Source organism: Maylandia zebra, linkage group LG9 (assembly GCF_041146795.1).
Source record: "Maylandia zebra isolate NMK-2024a linkage group LG9, Mzebra_GT3a, whole genome shotgun sequence".
NCBI classification, from domain to species: domain Eukaryota; kingdom Metazoa; phylum Chordata; class Actinopteri; order Cichliformes; family Cichlidae; genus Maylandia; species Maylandia zebra.
Genome location: NC_135175.1, coordinates 15606934 through 15628126, shown reverse-complemented (window position 1 = coordinate 15628126; position 21193 = coordinate 15606934). Strand labels below are relative to the sequence as shown.

Sequence of the window (21193 nt, the reverse complement as noted above, 5' to 3'; positions counted from 1 at the left end):
ATCTTCTTTCTCCAGTTTCACTATTGGCAGAATTTTGGTTGCAAACATGTTTCTATAAAAGGCCTCTGTGTGTGTGTAGTATGTGAGCTGTCAACTGACCATCACCCTCTTCCAAGCATTAAGTGCTCGTTCAATTATGAACAGTTCTTTCTTAAGCTACTGCAGGGACATGAAACGCAACACGATGAAGTGGCTCCATCTGCGCTAATGAAAACACCATTTTTAATTACAGGCCACTGCACACATATTGAAATAGTTATGTACAGTTCATATTTCTGTTGGTAGTTCTAGAAAACAATCTTAAAATCCACAAACCAAAAAACGCTTCTGATTATTTACCAGTTCAAACAATAAAAATGTCCTTGGTGTTGGTGTCTTCTATACAGGCTCTTGATATACAAACTATAAGATAAATACATCCTAGTTTTATACATCACTTCCAACACAACCAACCTCAGGTGTGTTCATTACTCTACGGGTTTATTTTAAAGTCTGCTAATGAGTGACATGAAGTTTTATCAGTCCGGTGACCTGTCCAGGGCGTATCCTGCCTCTCACCCTATGACAGCTGGGACAGATTCCAGGACGTGCAGAAGAAAATGGACGAGTGGACGTTTTATCATCTCCAGAACAATACTCGTGCTGGGTTTTGTATGAAGTGGTCACAGGTAGTACAATATGTGTGAACTCACCAAAAATGGTTCTATAACACAAGACATTTAATTTACACAAGACATTGATCCCACCAGTGAGATATTGAGATCACTGGTGCTGAGAGAAAAGCCTTTTGTTACCAGACTTCTTTAACCTGCTGCAGTTGACTAGTTTCCTGCAGGATTGAACCACATTTGCAGTGAGTACTAGGTCTTGTCAAAGTAACTGCTGACACTTCACTGGCATTAACACGTTCCCTATCCTCCTTACAACTAAGTTTAACTTGATGTGATTTTAAAAACTAACTTTTACAAAACGTATCCACTGATTCGGTTTGACTCTGGTTTCTAAAAAGATGGCGGGACATGTTTTTACTTAATATTGTGTTTGCTTTCCTGTGACTTCACACACTCGTGTGGTTTGTCCACACACAATCTGGAGCTACAAGAATGACCTGGATGACTCAGCACGAGTGATCTTCAATGATCACCGTTCTGTTAGCGCACAGCGTGCAGTTCTCACAAGTGTCTGCTTGGAGGTAAAGCTGGGCTACAGCGTTTCTATGCTGTTGTTGCCGGGAGGCGTGAAGCCCTTTCCAGATCCATCAGAGCCAACTCTCTGATTTCTTCCAGAATAGAGTACAGACTGGGAGTTTTGCTCTGACGAAACTCTCTTTCCTCTTTGGAGAGTTTGGGGCGCCGGGCTGTCTTCTCCTGAGCCAGCGCCTCTTCATTCTGACGCACCACCTCTTTGACCAGCTGACTGCGGCCCTGAGGGCTGGGCTGCTGGGACTTGGCACTGTGGTGAGGCTTGTTGCTGATGACCTCGAGGTTTAGACGGTCAGCGTGGCAAGTTGAAGAGTGGACAGAAATACGAACCTGAAGAGAGCAGAGAACGTAAGTCACAGTATTCCTCAGTTCGATCACTACACAGTAATGGCACCTACTGAAAATAGTCTAATGGAATGCTATGCAAAGACAGGCCCACTTAAGGTTTGTGACGTAATATATAACAGCAGTCCTCTCAGCACTGTGCGCAGCGTCACAGCTAAGTAGACAGTGGTGTAGAGTGGAGAAGTTTCCGACTGTGCCACAATTTTGTTCATAAATAGGATAAATTGGATACGTATGTTACACACACGTATCCAATGTAACAAACGTTCATCCATCCGTACACGAACTTTCTTTACTGTGCTTTCTAACATTCACACGACGTGGAGACTGGAGCAGAGGGGGAGAAAAACATTCATTAACACTGTGACCTCGGTCAAGTGTCACAGTGAGGTTGTTGTTTTGTTGATTTGTTTGTTGAATATCATCATCATCTCTTTGTTTGATATGATCATAGCTTGACAGCAGTCAATGCTGTGGTGGACAACTTGTGTTTGGGCTAATGTTTCTTTCTATCTTGTTTTGGCCACATGTGTCATCCATCATCATCCATCAGTAAGCTATGTTGTTAGCATTGCCTTTGCCCTTTGACATTTATGACCCCAGGATAAGTCCATGAAAGAAAGAAAAGATGTTGATAACAGTGGAAGCAGCAGTACTCTGTCACTTTTTCATGTCTTAAAGCCAAAGATGTGAGAATAACACACAGTTACTTCAGTTTCTTTTTGTTAGCTAACCTTAGGGTAATGTTTCCTGCTCTTTTTGCTTAAATCACATGCACTTATTCCTCACAATCATCGTGTGTAACATGCCTGAACTTAATATAACTTGACGCCAGTGATGGGCAGCAATGCATAATTAGATTACTTTTTTCAAGTAACGAGTAAAGTAAGGGATTACTGTTGCAAAAAAGGTAATTAGATTACTGTTACTGTCCCGTAAACACGCTGCTCTACTGTGTTACTAAACCGTGAGTTTGTTTGCAAGAGTGTCTCATGACAATGACATAAGTGCATGCGACGTTTGTGGTAACAAACGTGTGCAGAGCAACAATGGATCATTTATCGAGTGCGAGAGAGAGAGTGCGACCGTGCAGCGTTTAAAGGCGTTTATGTGAAAACAATTACCGCCCACTGTCATTTTTTATCTCCCTTTACAAAAAGGTTTGTGTAGAAACGCCACAAACTGGAAGCATTACATTTCTTGTCTTGGAGGAGAGCCTCCCCCCCCCCCCACACACTTATGTTTTTGTTTTCATATAATATTTAAAAACAATAAACTGAATAACTTTAAATGATTTATTTTCAGGAATCATTTTCGTCTCATTCATCTTACTGACGTTTTGTTACCTTGAGATTAGCTAACAAAGCAGCAACCACACAACACTTTATCACAACAAGATCATAAAACGTCTCTTAATGTTGGACCACAAAAGATCCAGTAGTCGTATGAACCTGTGATTCATATACACTCATGCATATATATTTGGAATCGTCGCCTTTAGGCGCTGCATTGCTGGAAACCTTCTAAAATGATTGATTAGCGTTTTCTGTGACTTACGGTGATGTGGTCAAACAGTTTGAAGGTGGAGGTGCCACAGCTGGAGGTGGTGGTAATGCGGTCCGGGTATTTTCGCACAGTGCCACCCTGCCAATCACAGCTGCCGTCCTGTCCCGCTACCACCACCAGGCCCTCTTTGTTCTTCAGATACACAGGCCCCCTCACACCATACCTGTGAACAACATGGCTGTGGTCAGAGGCAGCCTTACTTACTCAGTGATATTACTCAACCTGCTTTGCGCCCTGTGATTTTAATCATTACATGGATTCTACAGCCTTCTCAAAATGACCACAGGTTACATTTTAATAAACTGTTAATATTGCATATCCCTGTAACACCACAAGCATGGAGAACACTGATGTTATTAAATTACACTTTCCTTGCAATAAACAAGCAGCAACCTCCAGAGGTTAGCTAAGCTAACGTAGAAGTGCCACAAACACAAGGCTGGCTCCAAAGCACCGTCCCTCCCCACAGACTCAACTTCAGCAATGCAATTAACTTATTTAAAGCCTGGTAGAGAAAAGATTCGGGGTTTTAGCCGATTTTCCCTGCTCACAATAAATGTTTAAGGAATTAGTTTAGTAAATTTATACAATTTAAAACTCATTTTGAGGTTTTTTAAGAGAAAATAAAACTAGCGTGTATACTGTTAAATATACATTGATTAGCGTGCAATTACATCTTCCAACAAATTCATTCATTGTCATAAACTTTGAATTCGTCTATTAAAAATACACGAGTGGTTGGCCGTCTGTGAGCTGCTGTACAGCTCCATTAAACAAAGGAAAAGAAGAAGACTGCAGAACAAAACACAGGACTGAAGGTTCTTACTCTGGGATAAACACCAAGGCACCGTTGTCTCGAATGGAGTAGACAACAGCGTCAGCCACACAGCACGGGTCTGTCTGAGGGTCTCGTTCTCTGAAAAACAGACACTGAAACAGTGCTGTGGATCGCATTTGGGCTGCCTGTGCTGCCTGCAAATGAAACACAGACGTCAGCACAGCTTCTGTTAATAGAGTAAGAGGTGAATCATTGAAAAACACAAACAATAAAACACCCCTGACCCTGTTCTTGCTGTTGACATGGTGAGCCATTTCCTCCACTTCTTTGTTACTGGCTGGTGCTTTACCAGATACAACGCCCCTCTGCATGTGCAGGGCTGCGGTAAGAAGGCGGTGCACGACAATGTCTGCGTACCGACGGATGGGTGAGGTAAAGTGTGTGTAGCGATCCAGAGCCAGACCTACGACAACGAAGCAAATATCAGCACGTTAGCCTTCTTTCTAGTTCTCAGTCGAATAATTCTTCACAAACAACAGACGTTGGACAAGTGTGTGCAGACGTGTGATGGATGGACTGACCCACAGTCACACTGAAACTCTAGTGCAGCCAATAAAAGCTGTGCAGCGGTATCGTACCATAATGGTAGTATTGGTCTTGAGGATGAGCACCAGTGGAGAAGTACAGAGCCTGTGACATAGCAGTGGTGGCCATCATTCTGAACAACCTGTTCACCAAGGGGTCCTGTGGGTCCACAGCTCGGTCCAGTGAGGCAGCTAAAGCCTTGTTGGACCTGAAGGAACAGAGCCAGAAACCAGGGATGAGTGAGGCCTCTCATCTCAGCAGTCAGTGACACAAAGCTACTTGCATCACCATGTCTCTTGTCCTGGGACCGGTTCTGCTGTTGGTTTAACACCCCCCCCCCCACAATCCTCCAACCGCACATTCATATTTTGTTTTCAAACTCCATTGCAGTTCATTCCACGCCTCAGATCCTCAGACCTTTTGTAAACAGTTAAACAAATAAAAGTTAACTGTAATAGATTACAGGTTGTAATTAAATAAATCACTGCCTCTTTTAAAAAACAGAAAAACAAACCATCTTTAATTATTTGAGTTGTTTGTTTTGTTCCCGTGTGAGAATATTCAACACTGCTCTCTGTGCAAAACGGGTTTAAAAGCATAAACAGCTGTGGGATCCTGTTTGTCCGGGATTTGAACCGGGGAACAAACTGCGGCAGGATCAGCGTTGTGCCGAGGTCGGCATCGCCGACAGCATGTGTTCCCCCTGCGTGGCGAGCGTTCGCTGGGCACGGAGTGTGGATCCAGGTTACGCCGCCTCCATTACAAACAGTCAGACGTGGAAGTAGTGATGTTTTAGTTTTGTAAAAAAGTGAAACCTGAGTGTCGTTACATTACCATTCAGTTTAAGGGTTACAACAGAAAATGAAATATTTATTGTCCTCTCGTGGTATCAGACGGGATTATTTTAACAAACGAAGGACATTTTGCCTGATAATTATATTTATCCTGTAACTTTACTGTGTAAAGAGCTAAAACCTCCAAAGTTTCAGGAGTAGTTAGTCGTTATAAGAAGTGTTTGTGAACTGAAAATCAAGAATGTGGGATCCTGTTTGTCCGTGATTTGGACAGCCCAGCGTGTGCTCCCGACGCAGGGGAAACTAATTCTGTCGGGGAGACCGACCTTGCCACGACAGCTGTTGTGAAGCTGAAGCCAAAGGCAAGATATGCTTCATCATATGTTCTAGTCTTTGGTTTGGAAGCATATTTGGCTTCAACCTCAACCTGAGCTGAAGGAACATGTCTTCTTCTTGTCTGACTGCTCATGTGACACCTGAGTGTGTCCCCGTGTTATCAAACATTTCAGGTTCACACACTTGTGTGTCTGAACATGATGTGCGTTGGACTACAATATGCATTTCCTCAGTTTCTATACTGAACAGTCAAAAACATTACCTGGTGTCAATGGTGAAACCTTTGGCCTTTGCAGTGTCCACCAGCTGGTTGAATAGCTCCTGTTGTGGTGGTGGGTGACACCTTAGAAGGGCCTGGTTGGGGAAAGCTTCCTGGATCTTGCGGGCCACCCAGTGGTTGGCGTAAATCATGCACTCTGCCACGGTCTCATGGACCTCCAGGGGCTGACGAGGGACCAGGGCCGTAATGTTCCTCTCCTCATCCAGCTGGGCACCCACCTGAAAAGGGAAAATGCTTCTAACGTGACTTCAATGAAAAAGAATATGAAAATGCATCAGTGGGCCACATTTTACTACAGTTTACTTTAACTCAGTTGAACATGCACCATTCCACCGGAACAAATGCTGCACGGAGAACCAAATGTGAATGAATCTCAACCTGAAAACAGTCTACTGTCTTTCCTACGTTCAGCTCTCTATCATACCAGTAAGAACACATATCCCTAACAGGCACACAGCTCTGCTCATGGGCACAGAAACTCCACCGATCTGCTGTTCATGCTTTTTGTTTATAGTGGACAGCCAATCAGAGTTTAAGTTAGCTCAAAGGAAATGTGCCTTAAAGAGAGAACAAAACTTTTCTCAGACTAAGGATGAACTGAGGGGACCCAAAGCACTTCAGCAGGAACCAAAAGAAGCCAGAAAGTTTGGATTTGAACACAGTTTTGGCCGTTTTATATAATAGATCAAGATGAAACATCTGTTGTCCTTATCCTTCAGGACAACAGATGTTTCACCAGCGGTCAATAATCCAGCTTTGTCAAGATAAGAACTTGATTTTTGGGTGGCAGCTCAATCATTAAACACACTTTTAGAAATATATTGGTTTTTCCACTATCCCAGAAGCAACCCGAGAGAATCATTTTTACTTCATATCAATATTCTGTGTGCGTACAGCCATAACAGGAATGCAATAACTGAATAATAAATAAATCCAAGACATCCTATTAGAGAGCATCTTATAGAACAACAGGAATTGTCCATATGAGGTTTTAACAGATGGCCGACCAGCCGCTGTAGATAAATGGCTGTGATCTAATGTGAAAACTGTCAGTGGTTTCACAGTGGAGTGCTTGGTTTCTTTATTCCAATATTCTCACTGAAATGACTTTCTGATAAAATGTTTTCTGCTGAGGAACGTGTTCTGCTTAGACGCCTGATTTTAAAAATAACGTCTCTATTAGACCGTACTATAATTTATTATCGATGAAAAGAAATATATGGTATCCATCTGTAATTCTGTAAATAACACAGCAAAAAACCAAACTAAACATAAAGACCTGGAAGACTCCTGCGTCTAAATTCATTCAGTTATTGTACTGAGTCCTGAACATGTTAGAAATATGGTATCTAAGCAGATTCTTACTCTGGATGGCATTACCTTGGCCTCCAGTAACGCTGTGAGGAACCTTGGAGTCATTTTTGACCAGGACATGTCCTTCAATGCACATATTAAACAAATATGTAAGACTGCGTTCTTCCATTTGTGCAACATCTCTAAAGTTAGAAATATCCTGTCTCAGAGTGACGCTGAAAAACTAGTTCATGCATTTATTACTTCCAGGCTGGACGACTGTAATTCATTATTATCAGGATGTCCAAAAAACTCGCTGAAAAGCCTTCAGCTGATCCAAAATGCTGCAGCAAGAGTCCTGACAGGGACTAGAAAGAGAGAGCAGATTCCCTTCATTGGCTTCCTGTTAAATCCAGAATTCAAAATCCTGCTCCTCACATACAAGGTCTTAAATAATCAGGCCCCATCTTATCTTAATGACCTTGTAGTACCATATCACCCTATTAGAGCACTTCGCTCTCGCTCTGCAGGCCTACTTGTTGTTCCTAGAGTATTTAAAAGTAGAATGGGAGGCAGAGCCTTCAGTTTTCAGGCCCCTCTTCTGTGGAACCAGCTTCCAGTTTGGATTCAGGAGACAGACACTATCTCTACTTTTAAGATTAGGCTTCAAACTTTCCTTTTTGCTAAAGCATATAGTTAGGGCTGGACCAGGTGACCCTGAATCCTCCCTTAGTTATGCTGCAATAGACCGTGGCAGCTGGGGGATTCTCATGATGACGCCGAACATCATCATCACCTCTTTGTCATCATTATCACTGACTACATGTTTATAGACCAATCTCCATTTAATCATTAGTTATCATTAATCCCTGGCCCTTTTCCACAGGTGTCTTTTGACCTGATTTCCTCCCCTCGGCTGTATGAAGTGTTTCGGGGTGACTGATACTGAATTTTCTAACCATGATGTCATCTGACAAAATGACCAAACACAGAGGTTAAGTCAAACTTTCACTTAGACAGAAGCTTAGAAGGGAGAATCTTCTGCAGCTGAAATGTGCGAGAAAGATAGTGGTTCCAGTTTTTAATGTGCAGAATGGATTTCTCTCCACTGAAGCTATGTGCACGGTTTACTTTGTTTGATTCACTTCAGATTCATTGAATCATTTTGTGTCGTATGTTAGACGTCAGTAGTGACGATGTGTTAGGGTTAGACACTCAGCTATAACATGCTTACGCTTTCAATTAAGAACATGAACCTTAAATGTTTGCAGTCTTTATTTATATAGTCTTACTGTTAAGTACACACATTACCAAAACACACAAAATACTCTATGAAGATACAAGAAACCAATCATACCTCCACTCCTTCCAGCTCCAGCGCTCCTCCTCTGTCCCTCTTTGCCCGAAGATGTCTGGCTACATGTGTGAGCATCTCAAGTGCCTCAGTGAGTTGAGCTAGCTTAGAACCCTTTTCCTGAGGACCCAGGTTGGCCAGTTCCGCTACCTCAACCTGTTCTCCGTTGAGGAGCGCCTGAGCCAGCTCGTAGTGGAGCTGATAGGAGGAGCGGATGAGTGTACGACCATACCAGACCTCTTGGACTTCAAGGGATTCTGCGTCAAGCTCCCAAAGCACGCTCATTGCATACCTGAATTTGAAAGTGTCAGTTACACAACTAGCATGCATTTTAAGCATATGAAAATGAAACGTGTGATGGGAAGTCTACTAACCTGTCAGCACCTCCCAGCAGTGAGCAAAGGTCTGCGCTGAGAATAGCAGGCAGCATGTCGTACCTGCGGTCTGCCAGGTAGTAGGTTGTAGCCCTTAAGAAGTGACATAATAAATATAAAAAGGCAATGAGATCAAAGCAGCAGCTTTATCATCTTCTTTCTAATCAAAAGTGAGACATAATTTGAAAATAAGTACTAAATATTCAGAGTTTGTTCCACCTTTGTCATTTTCATCCTTCTGTTTATTAATAAGTCAGGAAGGATGAAATAAATAAGCAAAATGTTTTTCTTATGATTTAATAAATATTCCCCATTTTCTGAAATAGAATTTAAGGCTTCAAACCACAATCATGAGATTTTAATTTACTTCTTTAAAGTGTGGAGGCGAGCTGGACAGGTGGGTGATCTGCACGCTGCTTTGTGGACAGCTATGAAATGTAAAATGGAATTTTAGAGTAAGTCAGAGAGAAAGCAGAGGACCAAAACTACATTAAAAATCACAACATAAAAAATATATAGTAAGATTTCAGTATTATTTTATAAGTGCACGTTGTTAACAGTCTACACGGAGTTTCTCTCCTCACTCGGCTCTCAATCATCTTCTGTACATGCTGCTGCTGCTGCTGCTGCTGCCTTTAAAAAACGACATGCACTTCATGGACCTTCTTACTAATTTATCTGCAGACTACACTTTATCAGATACATTTTATTAGCACTGGGTTAGACACTTCTGCCTTCTGAACACTCCTTTCTTCACTTCCAAGACTCAACAAGGTGCTGAAAGAATTCCGTAGAGATTTTGGATTATAGCGAGATTACACCGAGATGACAGCAGAATGCATTTGCTGCAGATTTGTCGGCCGTTCAGCTGTGACACAAATTTTTTTGGGCTGCTTCCCTGTCACATGGTGTCATCGCTGCATGTTCCCAGGAAGGAAAATTTGTGGAGATCAAGTGCAAGCATTACTTTTGCAGCCCCGACCTTCACTTCATTTACTGCAGATATTTTAAACTCAGTTTTATTCATTTGTACAATACAGCACAAAATAAATAAATAAATCAGAACATGTGCATATATCTGGACATAAACACAGATGAATATCTTCTTGTTCTATTACTGTGGTTCAACTGTCTTGTATCATCATCCTCTTTATTAATAAGATGCACTGAAAGCCAATTATAGACAAACCATTAACATCAGGTACTCAAGGTCACATGCCATCATGTGACCTCCGGTGTTTTCCTGACACCCGTAACTGTACAAAGGGGATCTGAAAACAAATGATGTGTGACACACTGTTCTTTACTTCTACCACTCAGTAGAATAAAACTAATTTAGTTGGAAGCGGACTCATTTTTCCTTTTTTTGCTGCATGACCTTCTGGTTGAATGTTGTGTACAAGTATGGCTGCCATGTCCCGTAGTAATATATGTTTATGAAGGCCACAGTGAAAATCACTCAGGCTTTCCCACAGCGGAAACATTCCCCTGTCCTGTTAATGGCATCGTACTCAAAATGAGCACAAGTTCTTCGTAACAACATGGACCACTGTGTTCTGTGTGTAGCAGTTCTCTACTGTGAGAACCCCAACCACCTTTTAGCACGACCAGCATTCGTCCATTCGCACACATATTCATACAGCGCGTTAGTCTATACCTTTAAGCATTTTCTCTCACATGCACACTCACACTAACGGATGCATCCAGGGAAATTTGGGGGTTAAGTATTTTGTGCAAGGTGACTTTAACATGAAGCCCGAAGGCATCAGGGATTGAACCAACAACGTGCTGACCATTGGTTCAATTCCTGGTGCCAGTGATACTTTCAAAGCCATCATGGACCCTGTGAAGTCCTTCTACATGTGATTAAATGATAGACATTTAAGGCTTAATGCTTCACATCAGACACGAGCCTTATTTAAGGTGGCCCTCTGTGTTATTTATAATTGCGCTACAAGGCATGCTGCTGATGCAACATTAATTCAGGCAACAACTTTCTTGCCTCTTTGTACTTCTGAAAGTTCCTCTGAACACTTATGCAAGATGCTGTAATTTTCTTTTATCCTTTTATATCCCACCTACTCTACCCAACCACTCCAACCAGTTCCTCACCTTGAACGTGCCTCCAAGTCTGTGAGCGAACCCTCTTTGACAAAGTGAGTGACATCAGCAATGTGAACTCCCAGCTCCAGCCTTCTGTTGGGGAGCTTGTGTACAGACAGCGTGTCGTCTACATCTTCACAGCCGCGTGGATCGATGCTGAACACCAGGCGACTGTCCCTAAGATCCCGCCGCTCTGCCACCTCAGAGGGGTCTACCGTCCACGGCTTCTCCAGAGAGTTGACCGGCATCTCTCTCAGCTGATGGCAGACGGACAGGCACAGCTAAACAGCCGCATAGTCTTTTGAACTTTTCACATTTTGTTATGATTCTATACAAAACATTAATAATAATAATAATAATAATACATTTTATTAAGCGCCTTTCAAAACACTCAAGGACACTTTACACAAAGACAAAGCAAAACAGTGTTTCACTTTCAGTTGCTCCCTTGTCACAAGGGGTCACCACACCTGATAGCTCAGCATCTTTTGATACGGCAGAGTTTTATACCAGATGCCCTTCCAGGCACAACCCTGATTTGTATCTCCGGTTGCAATCGAACCAGTGACATTTTGCCTGCAAGCCAGTGTGTAAACCACTGATGAAAAAAGGAAAGAATGAACTATTCCACATATTTAATGATTCTTTAATATTTTGTTGATTTGATAATAATAATAATAATAATAATGGATTGGATTTATATAGCGCTTTCCAAGGCACCCAAAGCGCTTTACAATGCCACTATTCATTCACTCTCACATTCACACACTGGTGGAGGCAGCTACAGTTGTAGCCACAGCTGCCCTGGGGCAGACTGACAGAAGCGAGGCTGCCATATCGCACCATCGGCCCCTCTGGACAACAATAGCTATATTGCAATCTTTAAAACCTTTGGTTACTATGGTAACTCTCTGATAACCAAGCACTCTCTGATGTGACCAATCACAGAAGCTCTACTGCCACCCCCTTTATAACATAAAAAGTTATGAATGATGTTCCAGTCTATGATAGTGGACTCATCTGTGCTTGTCCTTTGTTACAGCCCATTGCAACCCTTACACTCCTTACAGTGGAAATGCAGTTGTCTTCAGGTGTTGCCTAGGTTTAACTGCCGATTGTCTACACCTGGTGAGGTGTGGCTAAAGGCGTTCCTGAAGTGGTCTAGTCCAATCACCTTCTCCAGGCCAATCAGCATTCATGCTGTGTCCTCGGTTATTCTTCCTTGTACACGCCTCATCTCATCACTCATGCTCCATTCAACCATTCCACCACCAGCTTCCAGGCTCTCGGGGCTCCTGCTCTAATCCTTTTCACAGACGGGGTTCTGTTCCGCTGAGATAGGCCATCTGAGTCTAACGGCAAATCACCTGTTTAAATTCTGTTCATCAGTAAATCAATTTCATTCTTTCAAATAACCTCTCCTTATTAAAATATCTGTACTGTATTTAGTGATGAACAATTGTTAAACTCTGGTGTTTGCTCCCATAATTTCCCTTTTATTTTGACGCTCTCTGCTCTTTCCTCTTTCACCTGATCTCTGACTGCGATTGTTTGGAGGTGAAAACCAAACATCACCTGGGTTTCAGAAAACCAGAGTTACCCTGGTAAGCAACCATTCTCTGTATCTCACTATGGGAGATATAATCTACTTCCAGGTTGTAAGTTCTTTATCCTTAACAAGGTATGGAGCAAGGTAAGCCCACACTAAGGACTGAGTGTGCCAGTGAGGATGCAATAATATCAAAAACGCATAACCTAACAAATGTAATAGATGGTCCTCTGGTGAACTGTGAAGGTCACACTCTCAGTAGCCTTCAACAGCCACACAGACAGATACACTCAACAAAACAGGAACACACAGATGCTTCAATCTATGCAAAGGAGTGCAAGACACAGAAAAGCGCTATATATGGCTACATTTTCAGCAATTTACCGTTTAAAAGTGGGCCCTGCATAAACAGGATGTGGACCAATTGGTGCATTCCCAAAGTAAATGTGATACGAAAGAGTAGCTAAATGCAGTTTAATAAATGGAAAATAATCCTCTCTTATTTAGCTAATCCTGAAGGAAACATAACACATGTGGAACAGAGTTAGGAATGGGTACCGGCAATGTTCCCTCGAAGCTGTGTGTGTGCACAATTGCGCACTGCTGGCACGGTCTCTGCGCACAGAAAATCTGCGTTGCGCACAAAAAAAAAAATCTAACCTGAATTGAAATTAAAATCAATACTTTAACAAGTCTGTTTTGCAGTGTTAGTCAGTGACTGGCTGCTCCCGTATGGGATCCAGCCAGTAATGCGATTCACATTCGTATATACGCAGCTAATCAATGTCGTTGACAGGCTCTGACAGCGTCCTTATGTGCCGACACCGGTGTTTTAGCGAGCAAAGCGGCGTGGCGACGTTTAGTGTGTGTCAGAACAATGAGGCGACTGCTGAGTGTTACAGGTGTTACAGCAGTGACACATCTGCTGCTGTCAGGCCTGCAGGTATCAGGCTGTTGTTCTCCTTCATCTCATAGTTGACAGAAATTATTTTTGGAGTGGCACAAATAATTTGTGTGGCATCAGATTTGATGCAATTTGATGATTGTTCTCTAAATAATTTAAAATGTTTATTTAAAAAAACGCCTTGGCTGCATTTTTAGGTAAACAGCTGCAAAAAACTTTGTTGTTTGCATAACTCAGTTACTTTTTTGAAGAAGTAACTATATAATTAATTACCCAACATTGGTCATTATTTACTGTATTTTGCAGACAGAGTTACAGACTCTCTCCCAGACCACAGACTCATAATACAAGTCAGAGCTTTATGAAAAAAAAACAAAAGAAACTTGTGTTTTCAAAATTGGAGTTCAAGTTATTTTTACTTCCAATAGTGTTAACATGCTACACAGGTCATGAACAAGATTTTTTTGTTTTGTTTTTTTAAATTTTCATTGTAAGTGGGCTAAAATAGTTAATTAAAAGTAGTCTAACATAAATGTAAATGCTGTAATTTTATTATTTTAATAAACCATGTAACTTGCATGGATTCAATGCTGGCGTCACCACAGTGCACACGTCTGCTGTTGCTCACAGTGGTCCAAGGGATCGCTCAGGGAGTTTCTGTGTTCGCTCAGACACATGAAAAATTAGAGGGAACATTGGGTGCGGGTATACCGGATACGGGTGGCTTTTTTTTTTCTTGAGATGTCATACACTTTGGATTCTAGCCAATCATTTTACGTTTCCAAGGATAGTAGGCGGGTCCAGGTACGTATGTTCTTTGAGAGCAGAGCTACAGATTAAATGTCCAAGGCAAAGCGGTCAAAAGTCTGGCTGTACTTCACAGCAAAATATGCAAACTCAGCAGCAACAAGTGCTTTAAGGTGATACTGTGATACTGTGCAAAGGAAGTAACACCTCGAATCCAATGAAACACCTGGCAACGCAATAGCGTTTTTTTAAAAGCAGAGAAATGCGCCGTATTTGATAGCTTGCTGCGAGACTTCACACCGAGCACATCTGCTGCGGGTGGGTTGCCTGTTATTGGACCTGGAGTTAGCAACATCCCCCAAAAACCCGAAGAGGAGAGTCCTGGCCCCTAGCCCTGCCAGTGTAGCAGACGGATGATGATGCAGCAGCAACCGTTCTTCTCTGCGTGAGGAGCTTAATGTTGTTCGTGTGTAATTTACGTTGAGTAGGCTAACCACGTTATTACATTAATGCATGTAAGGTGAACTAGCAAACACCGTCGTAGTTACATGCGACTGTCTTCTTGTTTGATAGGGCTGCAGAAAAAGCTAACACCGTTATCTTTTTACAAAAAAAACAAACAGCTAAACATGTTTTCCATTATTCACCGGTTCCAAACAAAGTAGGTATGTTGTATCAAAAGAAAAGGCTAACTTGGTTATCATTTTGCAGAAAAAAGAGACTGCTAAAAATAAAAACATAAGAGGTTTTTGGACAAAGTTTGTGTTCTCCATTCTTTAAGCAATTCAATTCAATTCAATTTTATTTATATAGCACCAAATCACAACAAAAGTCGCCTCAAGGCGCTTCATAGATACAGAGAAAAACCCAACAATCATATGACCCCCTATGAGCAGCACTTTGGCAACAGTGGGAAGGAAAAACTCCTGTTTAACAGGAAGAAACCTCCAGCAGAACCAGGCTCAGGGAGGGGCGGGGCCATCTGCTGCGACCGGTTGGGGTGAGAGAAGGAAGCAACGGTTAGAGCACCATTTAAGCACCCGCACAGTTTCAAAAGTACCGGTATCGGATAAAACCTAAACGATACCCATCCCTAAACAGAGTATAGATAAGGAATCTCTCAAATACTTCATAAAATGAGCATGTAGAAAGTGATCTAGCATTCTGAATGTTCACAATGACTCTCAGAGAGAGACCTGCTTCATTTTAAATCAGCCACTCGTGTGCCACGCCCAGAGTGCTGACCATTTGGGATGTGGAAGAAAAAAATCACGCCAAGTCAATGTTCAAAGGCAATGGTCATGGCCAGTAGTGGAACAGAAAAGCTAGTTCTGCCATCAATGGCCTGATGGGCCAGTATGGGATCTATAAAAATGAGAGACAGCTACTCCTCCCTCACCCCACTCAGTATCACTGGTATGAGGTTGAGAAGGGGAAAATGCATACAGGTCAATGCTGAACACATGAGAAGCTACTTTAAGGCATATCACCCAATTTGTAATATTGCTAAACATTTCTTAAGGCAGACGAGTCATGCTGGCTGGGTCAGTGTCATTTTTGTTGTAATTGATGTCTGGTTTGTTCTGTTCCCTAGTGATGGGTAGGGATGGGTACCAGTATCCGGTGTTCTGACATAATCCTTGAAATAGTAATAACACAGTATCCTCAGCAAAGATGAATTAAACAAGTTTTATTTTAATGGAAGTTTACTTCAAGTCTTCAGATTTTTACTGTCTTTTATTTGATTACTTTAAAGTATATGATTACATTAGAGTAATTAAATAAAGACAGTTTTGATGGAGCTCCTGAGCCAGCCCAAGCTCTCTATGAAGACGAGGAAAAACTCCCCTGGGGGGGCCAGACTGACGGGAAGAAACCTCGGGAAAGCCCATTCAAAGAGAGATCCCCTTTCCTGGGATGGCTGGGGGGGGTTACAGGAATTCCAAAACACTGAAATTTAAAGTGGGCCAATTAAAAAAAATTATTTCCTGAAAAAAAGAAAGGTAATTCATACATCACACATAAATGATAACGTCTGAATTGTGTGTGTTTGTGTGTGTGTGTGATAGGCTTATCTCAGCCAAGTGTGATGCTGTAGCTCCTCCAGCGTCGGCCGCGTCTCCGGGACTTTGGTTAAACACGCGTCCAAGAAATCCCGGCAGTCTGGAAAGAAAGGAAAGAGAAAAAACATGAAGATGATAGTTCCAGTGGTCCAAGCCATCAGTCAGTCTTGAAGTGTGACGTTTTCTTACTTTTGGACAGATGTCTTTTGAATTTCAGGCGCTCCACAGGACGCCTGTCTTTTTCAGGCTCTTCTCCACAGGACGCCTGTCTTTTTCAGGCTCTTCTCCACAGGACGCCTGTCTTTTTCAGGGACAATCTTCACCCACAAATTCATAAAGTCCTTGTGAAGGGTCAGTTTCTCAATGATTGTTCGCCCATGGTACCTGTGGAAGATTACAGTTGTCATTAATTTTCATTAATTGTGTAAACTCACAGAAAATAAAACATTGATGCACTTCAAACCCATTTAAAAGTACCCACCTGGCTTCAGGTGCAGCATCCCCTGCCATTCTAGAGGCAGCAATTAGAAATCTTTCAGTGAAGGTTCCTGTTTTCAGGGTGACGGCTGCTCCAAGTTTGTCAGCCAGCTGGTGCAGGTGTTGAGCCGTGCTATTCCTCACTGCAACACAGCGATGGCTGAGCAAGGACAATATTAGACACACAACTCAGTGAACATGATCTCTCTTTCATGTCTTCTAATAAAATCACTACAGCTTCTTCTCTCCTCTTACGTCAGTCCTGTGTTAAACAGAGCGCTCAGAATCCGTCCATGGCTGCAATTTTCCACCATGGCATCAAGCGCCAGATTGACCTCCTGATGTAGAAAGTTGTTGTTGGTCATTGCAAGCTTCAGCAATAGAGCTCGGCCTGTTGTTTCAACTTCTGGGTCCATTGTTCTCTGGAGCTGAATGTAGAGCTCATTGATGGCATGTATGGCCTCAAAGGCTATTGCTGAGCGTTGGTTTTTCACCTAAAATGTGAGTGAAAATCATCAGTTGAGGCTGTAGTATGCACTTGAAGGGAAACTAGCTGCATGAAACGCATATAAGAAACATAAAGTGTGCAATACCTCCTCAATGAGGACCAGACACACTTCATGTAGTTTAGTCTTCAGGATGTCCGAGTGGTGCTTTGCCAGAGACTGAATAGTTTGCAAGCCGTGTCTTTTCTTAATCCTGTATTTACACAACACAACATTGAACACGACTTCAGGAACACCACAAATAACACAGCCACATTATGCAGCACTGTTTCTGTGCAGTATTTAATGTCTCCTTACTACGTTTCTTACCAGTCGTCTGAAGACAGCAGACTAAAGCTGTGGGACAGGCTCTCTACAGGTGTAGCTACAGGCGGGAGTTTGACCCTGCTCTCTCTTGGATTATTCTGACTGCACTGACTGTCTGCTTTCTTGTCTGATAATCAACGAGGTTAGTAAAAAGAAACTGTCATTTCTTCTAATTCGAAGCATGATGCAGTGATTAATTGTTCATTAAAATCTTTTTAAAAAATCTCTTAATTTAAAGTTTGATTATTCAGCATCTTCTACAGTTACTGAGGAAAACCACTTACCGTCTATAGGGACGACTTTTGCACGGCGCAGCAGCGTCCCAGGCCGAGGTCCTCGTTTTTGCGGTATGGGAACTGTTGGAGGTTTTGGAGTCAAAGGCTTTACTGCAGTAAATGTTTTGGTTGGTACTGTGTGTCCAGGTGAGGTTACAATCCCATCCTGGAAATGCTGCAGTTTTTCCAAAATAGGCCCAAATTTGTCTTTTGCTGTCAAGACTCTTATTCCACGAATGACCTTCGTGTCTGTTTAGACAAAAAAATAACTAAATAACTACAAATTGACATCTTACAAAAACAACAATAAACATTTTTCTTCCTGATTTTTTTTTTCTTCAAAAAAGCATATAAAATGAATGGACAGCAAGAATGTGTAATTTAGCATTAAAATAGATAATCTACAGTGTCAAATTTTAAAATCTAAACGAACTGATTAACAGCAGGTGTAACCACTAAAGAAAAGCATCACCTTTGAACCGACCTGCTCCTGAATGTTTAGCAGAGAAAACAGGCAATTGCGATGGACAAGCTGCTCGAGGAGGTGGAGGAACTGGAGTGAGCGGTGTCATCTCAACAGGACTAACAATGAAAGGAATGGCCCTCAGATCACTTGGTGTGTGTGTGTCTGCAGAGCTGAGGCTACTCAGACTTCTTTCAGGGTCCTCCTGATTCCAAAAGGGGTCATCCAAACAGTTCCAGCTTCCCTGGACTATCTCTGGAGAGCCTGCGCATTGCTCAGGTAAAGGTGGGAGTTGCACAGCATAATCTCTGGGTCTCTGTGCGATATGCAATGTGTCTGCCTGTTGAAAGAACACATTTGTCTTACTGCTCTGAGCTTTGTGAAAGTCCAGGATCCTGGACTCTGTGGTGAAGCGCTGACAGTTGCTCTGTCTACAGTGACTTACACAAAAATTACACTGTGCAAAGCAGCAAAATATAACACATCTCTCAGAAACATTTACATTTGATCAGCAGAGAAGTCAAGAATGAGTATGTTTAGTTACTTACATCTGCACCTGTGCGCTTTCTCTGAATCACATCTTCAAAGCGATGGAAAAAGTTATCTGATGTCTTTTCAGACATGCCTGAGATAAAAAGTGAACAAATTGTTTAGAAATAGAAAGTTAGTGAGTGCTGCTCAGTGTGTGAGTGGCAAGTTCTAACTGAGCTGCTCAGTAAATAACTGTTATGATGTGGAACTCACAGAGCATTTTTTGAAAAATATTCATATATATACACTATTTTGTGTTTACAAAAATATCAGACATGTCTAAATCAAAGGCAGGTTATGATCTCTAATTATGATCTTTAATCAACAAATTTAAATAGACGTCCTAATCACAGCTTCTAAAACTAGACAACACTATACTGATAAATTCATATAAAACAGCAAAAAGGAGATAAAAGCACTGTCATAAATAGAGAAATAAGTACAGTAAATAAATAAATACAGTTTTTAAAAAATATAGAAAAAAAACATGTGTCATTTGTTACAACGACAACAAAATAGCAGCTTGGACAAAGCTGTTTCTTCAAGCTTCGCCTGCATTTAGGGTCTGCAAACCTCTGTCCCACAGGAAGAAGCTGAAATCCTCCAATAAGGGGTGGGAGTCATTTAAAGTAGAGTAACTCATCCTCTACAACTGCCTAGTATTCAAGGACTCTATGTTAAGATGCTCTAACATGGTACAGTACCTTCAGAAACGCCTCAAATTTCTTAGATACTGAAAATTAAATCTCTTCTCAGGAACCTTTTCTCCATTCAGTAGAAGTAGATCTAGTATTCATTTTAAAGTTCTAATGAAGACAGCAGACTAAAGCTGTGGGACAGGCTCTCTACAGGTGTAGCTACAGGCAGGAGTTTGACCCTGCTCTCTCTTGGATTATTCTGACTGCACTGACTGTCTGCTTTCTTGTCTGATAATCAACGAGGTTAGTAAAAAGAAACTGTCATTTCTTCTAATTCGAAGCATGATGCAGTGATTAATTGTTCATTAAAATCTTTTTAAAAAATCTCTTAATTTAAAGTTTGATTATTCAGCATCTTCTACAGTTACTGAGGAAAACCACTTACTGTCTATAGGGACGACTTTTGCACGGGGCAGCAGCGTCCCAGGCCGAGGTCCTCGTTTTTGCGGTATGGGAACTGTTGGAGGTTTTGGAGTCAAAATAGGCCCAAATTTGTCTTTTGCTGTCAAGACTCTTATTCCACGAATGAACTTCGTGTCTGTTTAGACAAAAAATAACTAAATAACTACAAATTGACATCTTACAAAAACAACAATAAACATTTTTCTTCCTGATTTTTTTTTCTTCAAAAAAGCATATAAAATGAATGGACAGCAAGAATGTGTAATTTAGCATTAAAATAGATAATCTACAGTGTCAAATTTTAAAATCTAAACTAACTGATTAACAGCAGGTGTAACCACTAAAGAAAAGCATCACCTTTGAACCGCAATTGCGATGGACAAGCTGCTCGAGGAGGTGGAGGAACTGGAGTGAGCGGTGTCATCTCAACAGGACTAACAATGAAAGGAATGGCCCTCAGATCACTTGGTGTGTGTGTGTCTGCAGAGCTGAGGCTACTCAGACTTCTTTCAGGGTCCTCCTGATTCCAAAAGGGGTCATCCAAACAGTTCCAGCTTCTCTGGACTCTCTGTGGAGAGCCTGCGCATTGCTCAGGTAAAGGTGGGAGATGCACAGCATAATCTCTGGGTCTCTGTGCGATATGCAATGTGTCTGCCTGTTGAAAGAACACATTTGTCTTACTGCTCTGAGCTTTGTGAAAGTCCAGGATCCTGGACTCTGTGGTGAAGCGCTGACAGTTGCTCTGTCTACAGTGACTTACACAAAAATTACACTGTGCAAAGCAGCAAAATATAACACATCTCTCAGAAACATTTACATTTGATCAGCAGAGAAGTCAAGAATGAGTATGTTTAGTTACTTACATCTCCACCTGTGCGCTTTCTCTGAATCAAATCTTTAAAGCGATGGAAAAAGTTATTTGATGTCTTTTCAGACATGCCTGAGATAAAAAGTGAACAAATTGTTTAGAAATAGAAAGTTAGTGAGTGCTGCTCAGTGTGTGAGTGGCAAGTTCTAACTGAGCTGCTCAGTAAATAACTGTTATGATGTGGAACTCACAGAGCATTTTTTGAAAAATATTCATATATATACACTATTTTGTGTTTACATGGCAACGGGAGGAAACAACCCGGCAAAATAACACATGACAGCGAGATAAATTTATATTGGCATGTGTATTCAGAGTGTTACCACTATTCTAGGATTTCTATTGTCAGAATAATATTTGTGACTTTAGACCTTTATTTAAACTGTAGACTTGC

The 21193-nt window shown here is 41.7% G+C and overlaps 2 protein-coding genes across 3 annotated transcripts; both read right to left on the bottom strand.

Moving 5' to 3' along the window:
- Positions 1-200: 200 nt before the first annotated feature.
- On the bottom strand, positions 201-12630 carry LOC112433863 (DIS3-like exonuclease 1). The gene is made up of 9 exons (XM_024801823.2): positions 11020-12630; positions 8908-9000; positions 8537-8825; positions 5869-6104; positions 4530-4684; positions 4176-4354; positions 3940-4085; positions 3105-3276; positions 201-1532 (listed from the first exon to the last, which is right to left on the bottom strand). Exons 1-9 carry the CDS (start codon positions 11256-11258, stop codon positions 1215-1217), a joined length of 1827 nt encoding a protein of 608 aa, XP_024657591.2. The 5' UTR covers positions 11259-12630; the 3' UTR covers positions 201-1214.
- Positions 12631-15880: 3250 nt separating this feature from the next.
- On the bottom strand, positions 15881-20955 carry LOC112433526 (uncharacterized). 2 transcript variants are annotated; one of them, XM_076888072.1, is made up of 12 exons: positions 20795-20955; positions 20289-20586; positions 19915-20067; positions 18849-18925; positions 18310-18640; positions 17847-18086; positions 17566-17689; positions 17344-17449; positions 17006-17244; positions 16755-16910; positions 16463-16657; positions 15881-16373 (listed from the first exon to the last, which is right to left on the bottom strand). In XM_076888072.1, the coding sequence occupies exons 1-11, from the start codon at positions 20867-20869 to the stop codon at positions 16516-16518; spliced, it is 1941 nt and encodes a 646-aa protein (XP_076744187.1). In that variant the 5' UTR covers positions 20870-20955; the 3' UTR covers positions 15881-16373; positions 16463-16515. The 2 variants fall into 2 exon arrangements, with proteins under 2 accessions (XP_076744187.1, XP_076744188.1); XM_076888073.1 differs by having other exon boundaries at positions 18322-18640.
- Between the last annotated feature and the right edge of the window lie 238 nt (positions 20956-21193).

Bases quoted from the DNA above. Each gene is read 5' to 3' on its own strand.
- LOC112433863 (XM_024801823.2), bottom strand. From the start codon at position 11,258: ATGCCGGTCAACTCTCTGGAGAAGCCGTGGACGGTAGACCCCTCTGAG. The intron at 8,826-8,907 runs GTTAGTAGACTT...TTTCAAATTCAG, and splicing joins CTGCTGGGAGGTGCTGACAG to GTATGCAATGAGCGTGCTTT. The intron at 1,533-3,104 runs GTAAGTCACAGA...TGCTCTCTTCAG, and splicing joins AACTGTTTGACCACATCACC to GTTCGTATTTCTGTCCACTC.
- LOC112433526 (XM_076888072.1), bottom strand. From the start codon at position 20,869: ATGTCTGAAAAGACATCAAATAACTTTTTCCATCGCTTTAAAGATTTG. The intron at 18,087-18,309 runs GTGATGCTTTTC...TTGTCTAAACAG, and splicing joins AGGAGCAGGTCGGTTCAAAG to ACACGAAGGTCATTCGTGGA. The intron at 17,450-17,565 runs GTAAGAAACGTA...GTGTAAATACAG, and splicing joins CTGCTGTCTTCAGACGACTG to GATTAAGAAAAGACACGGCT.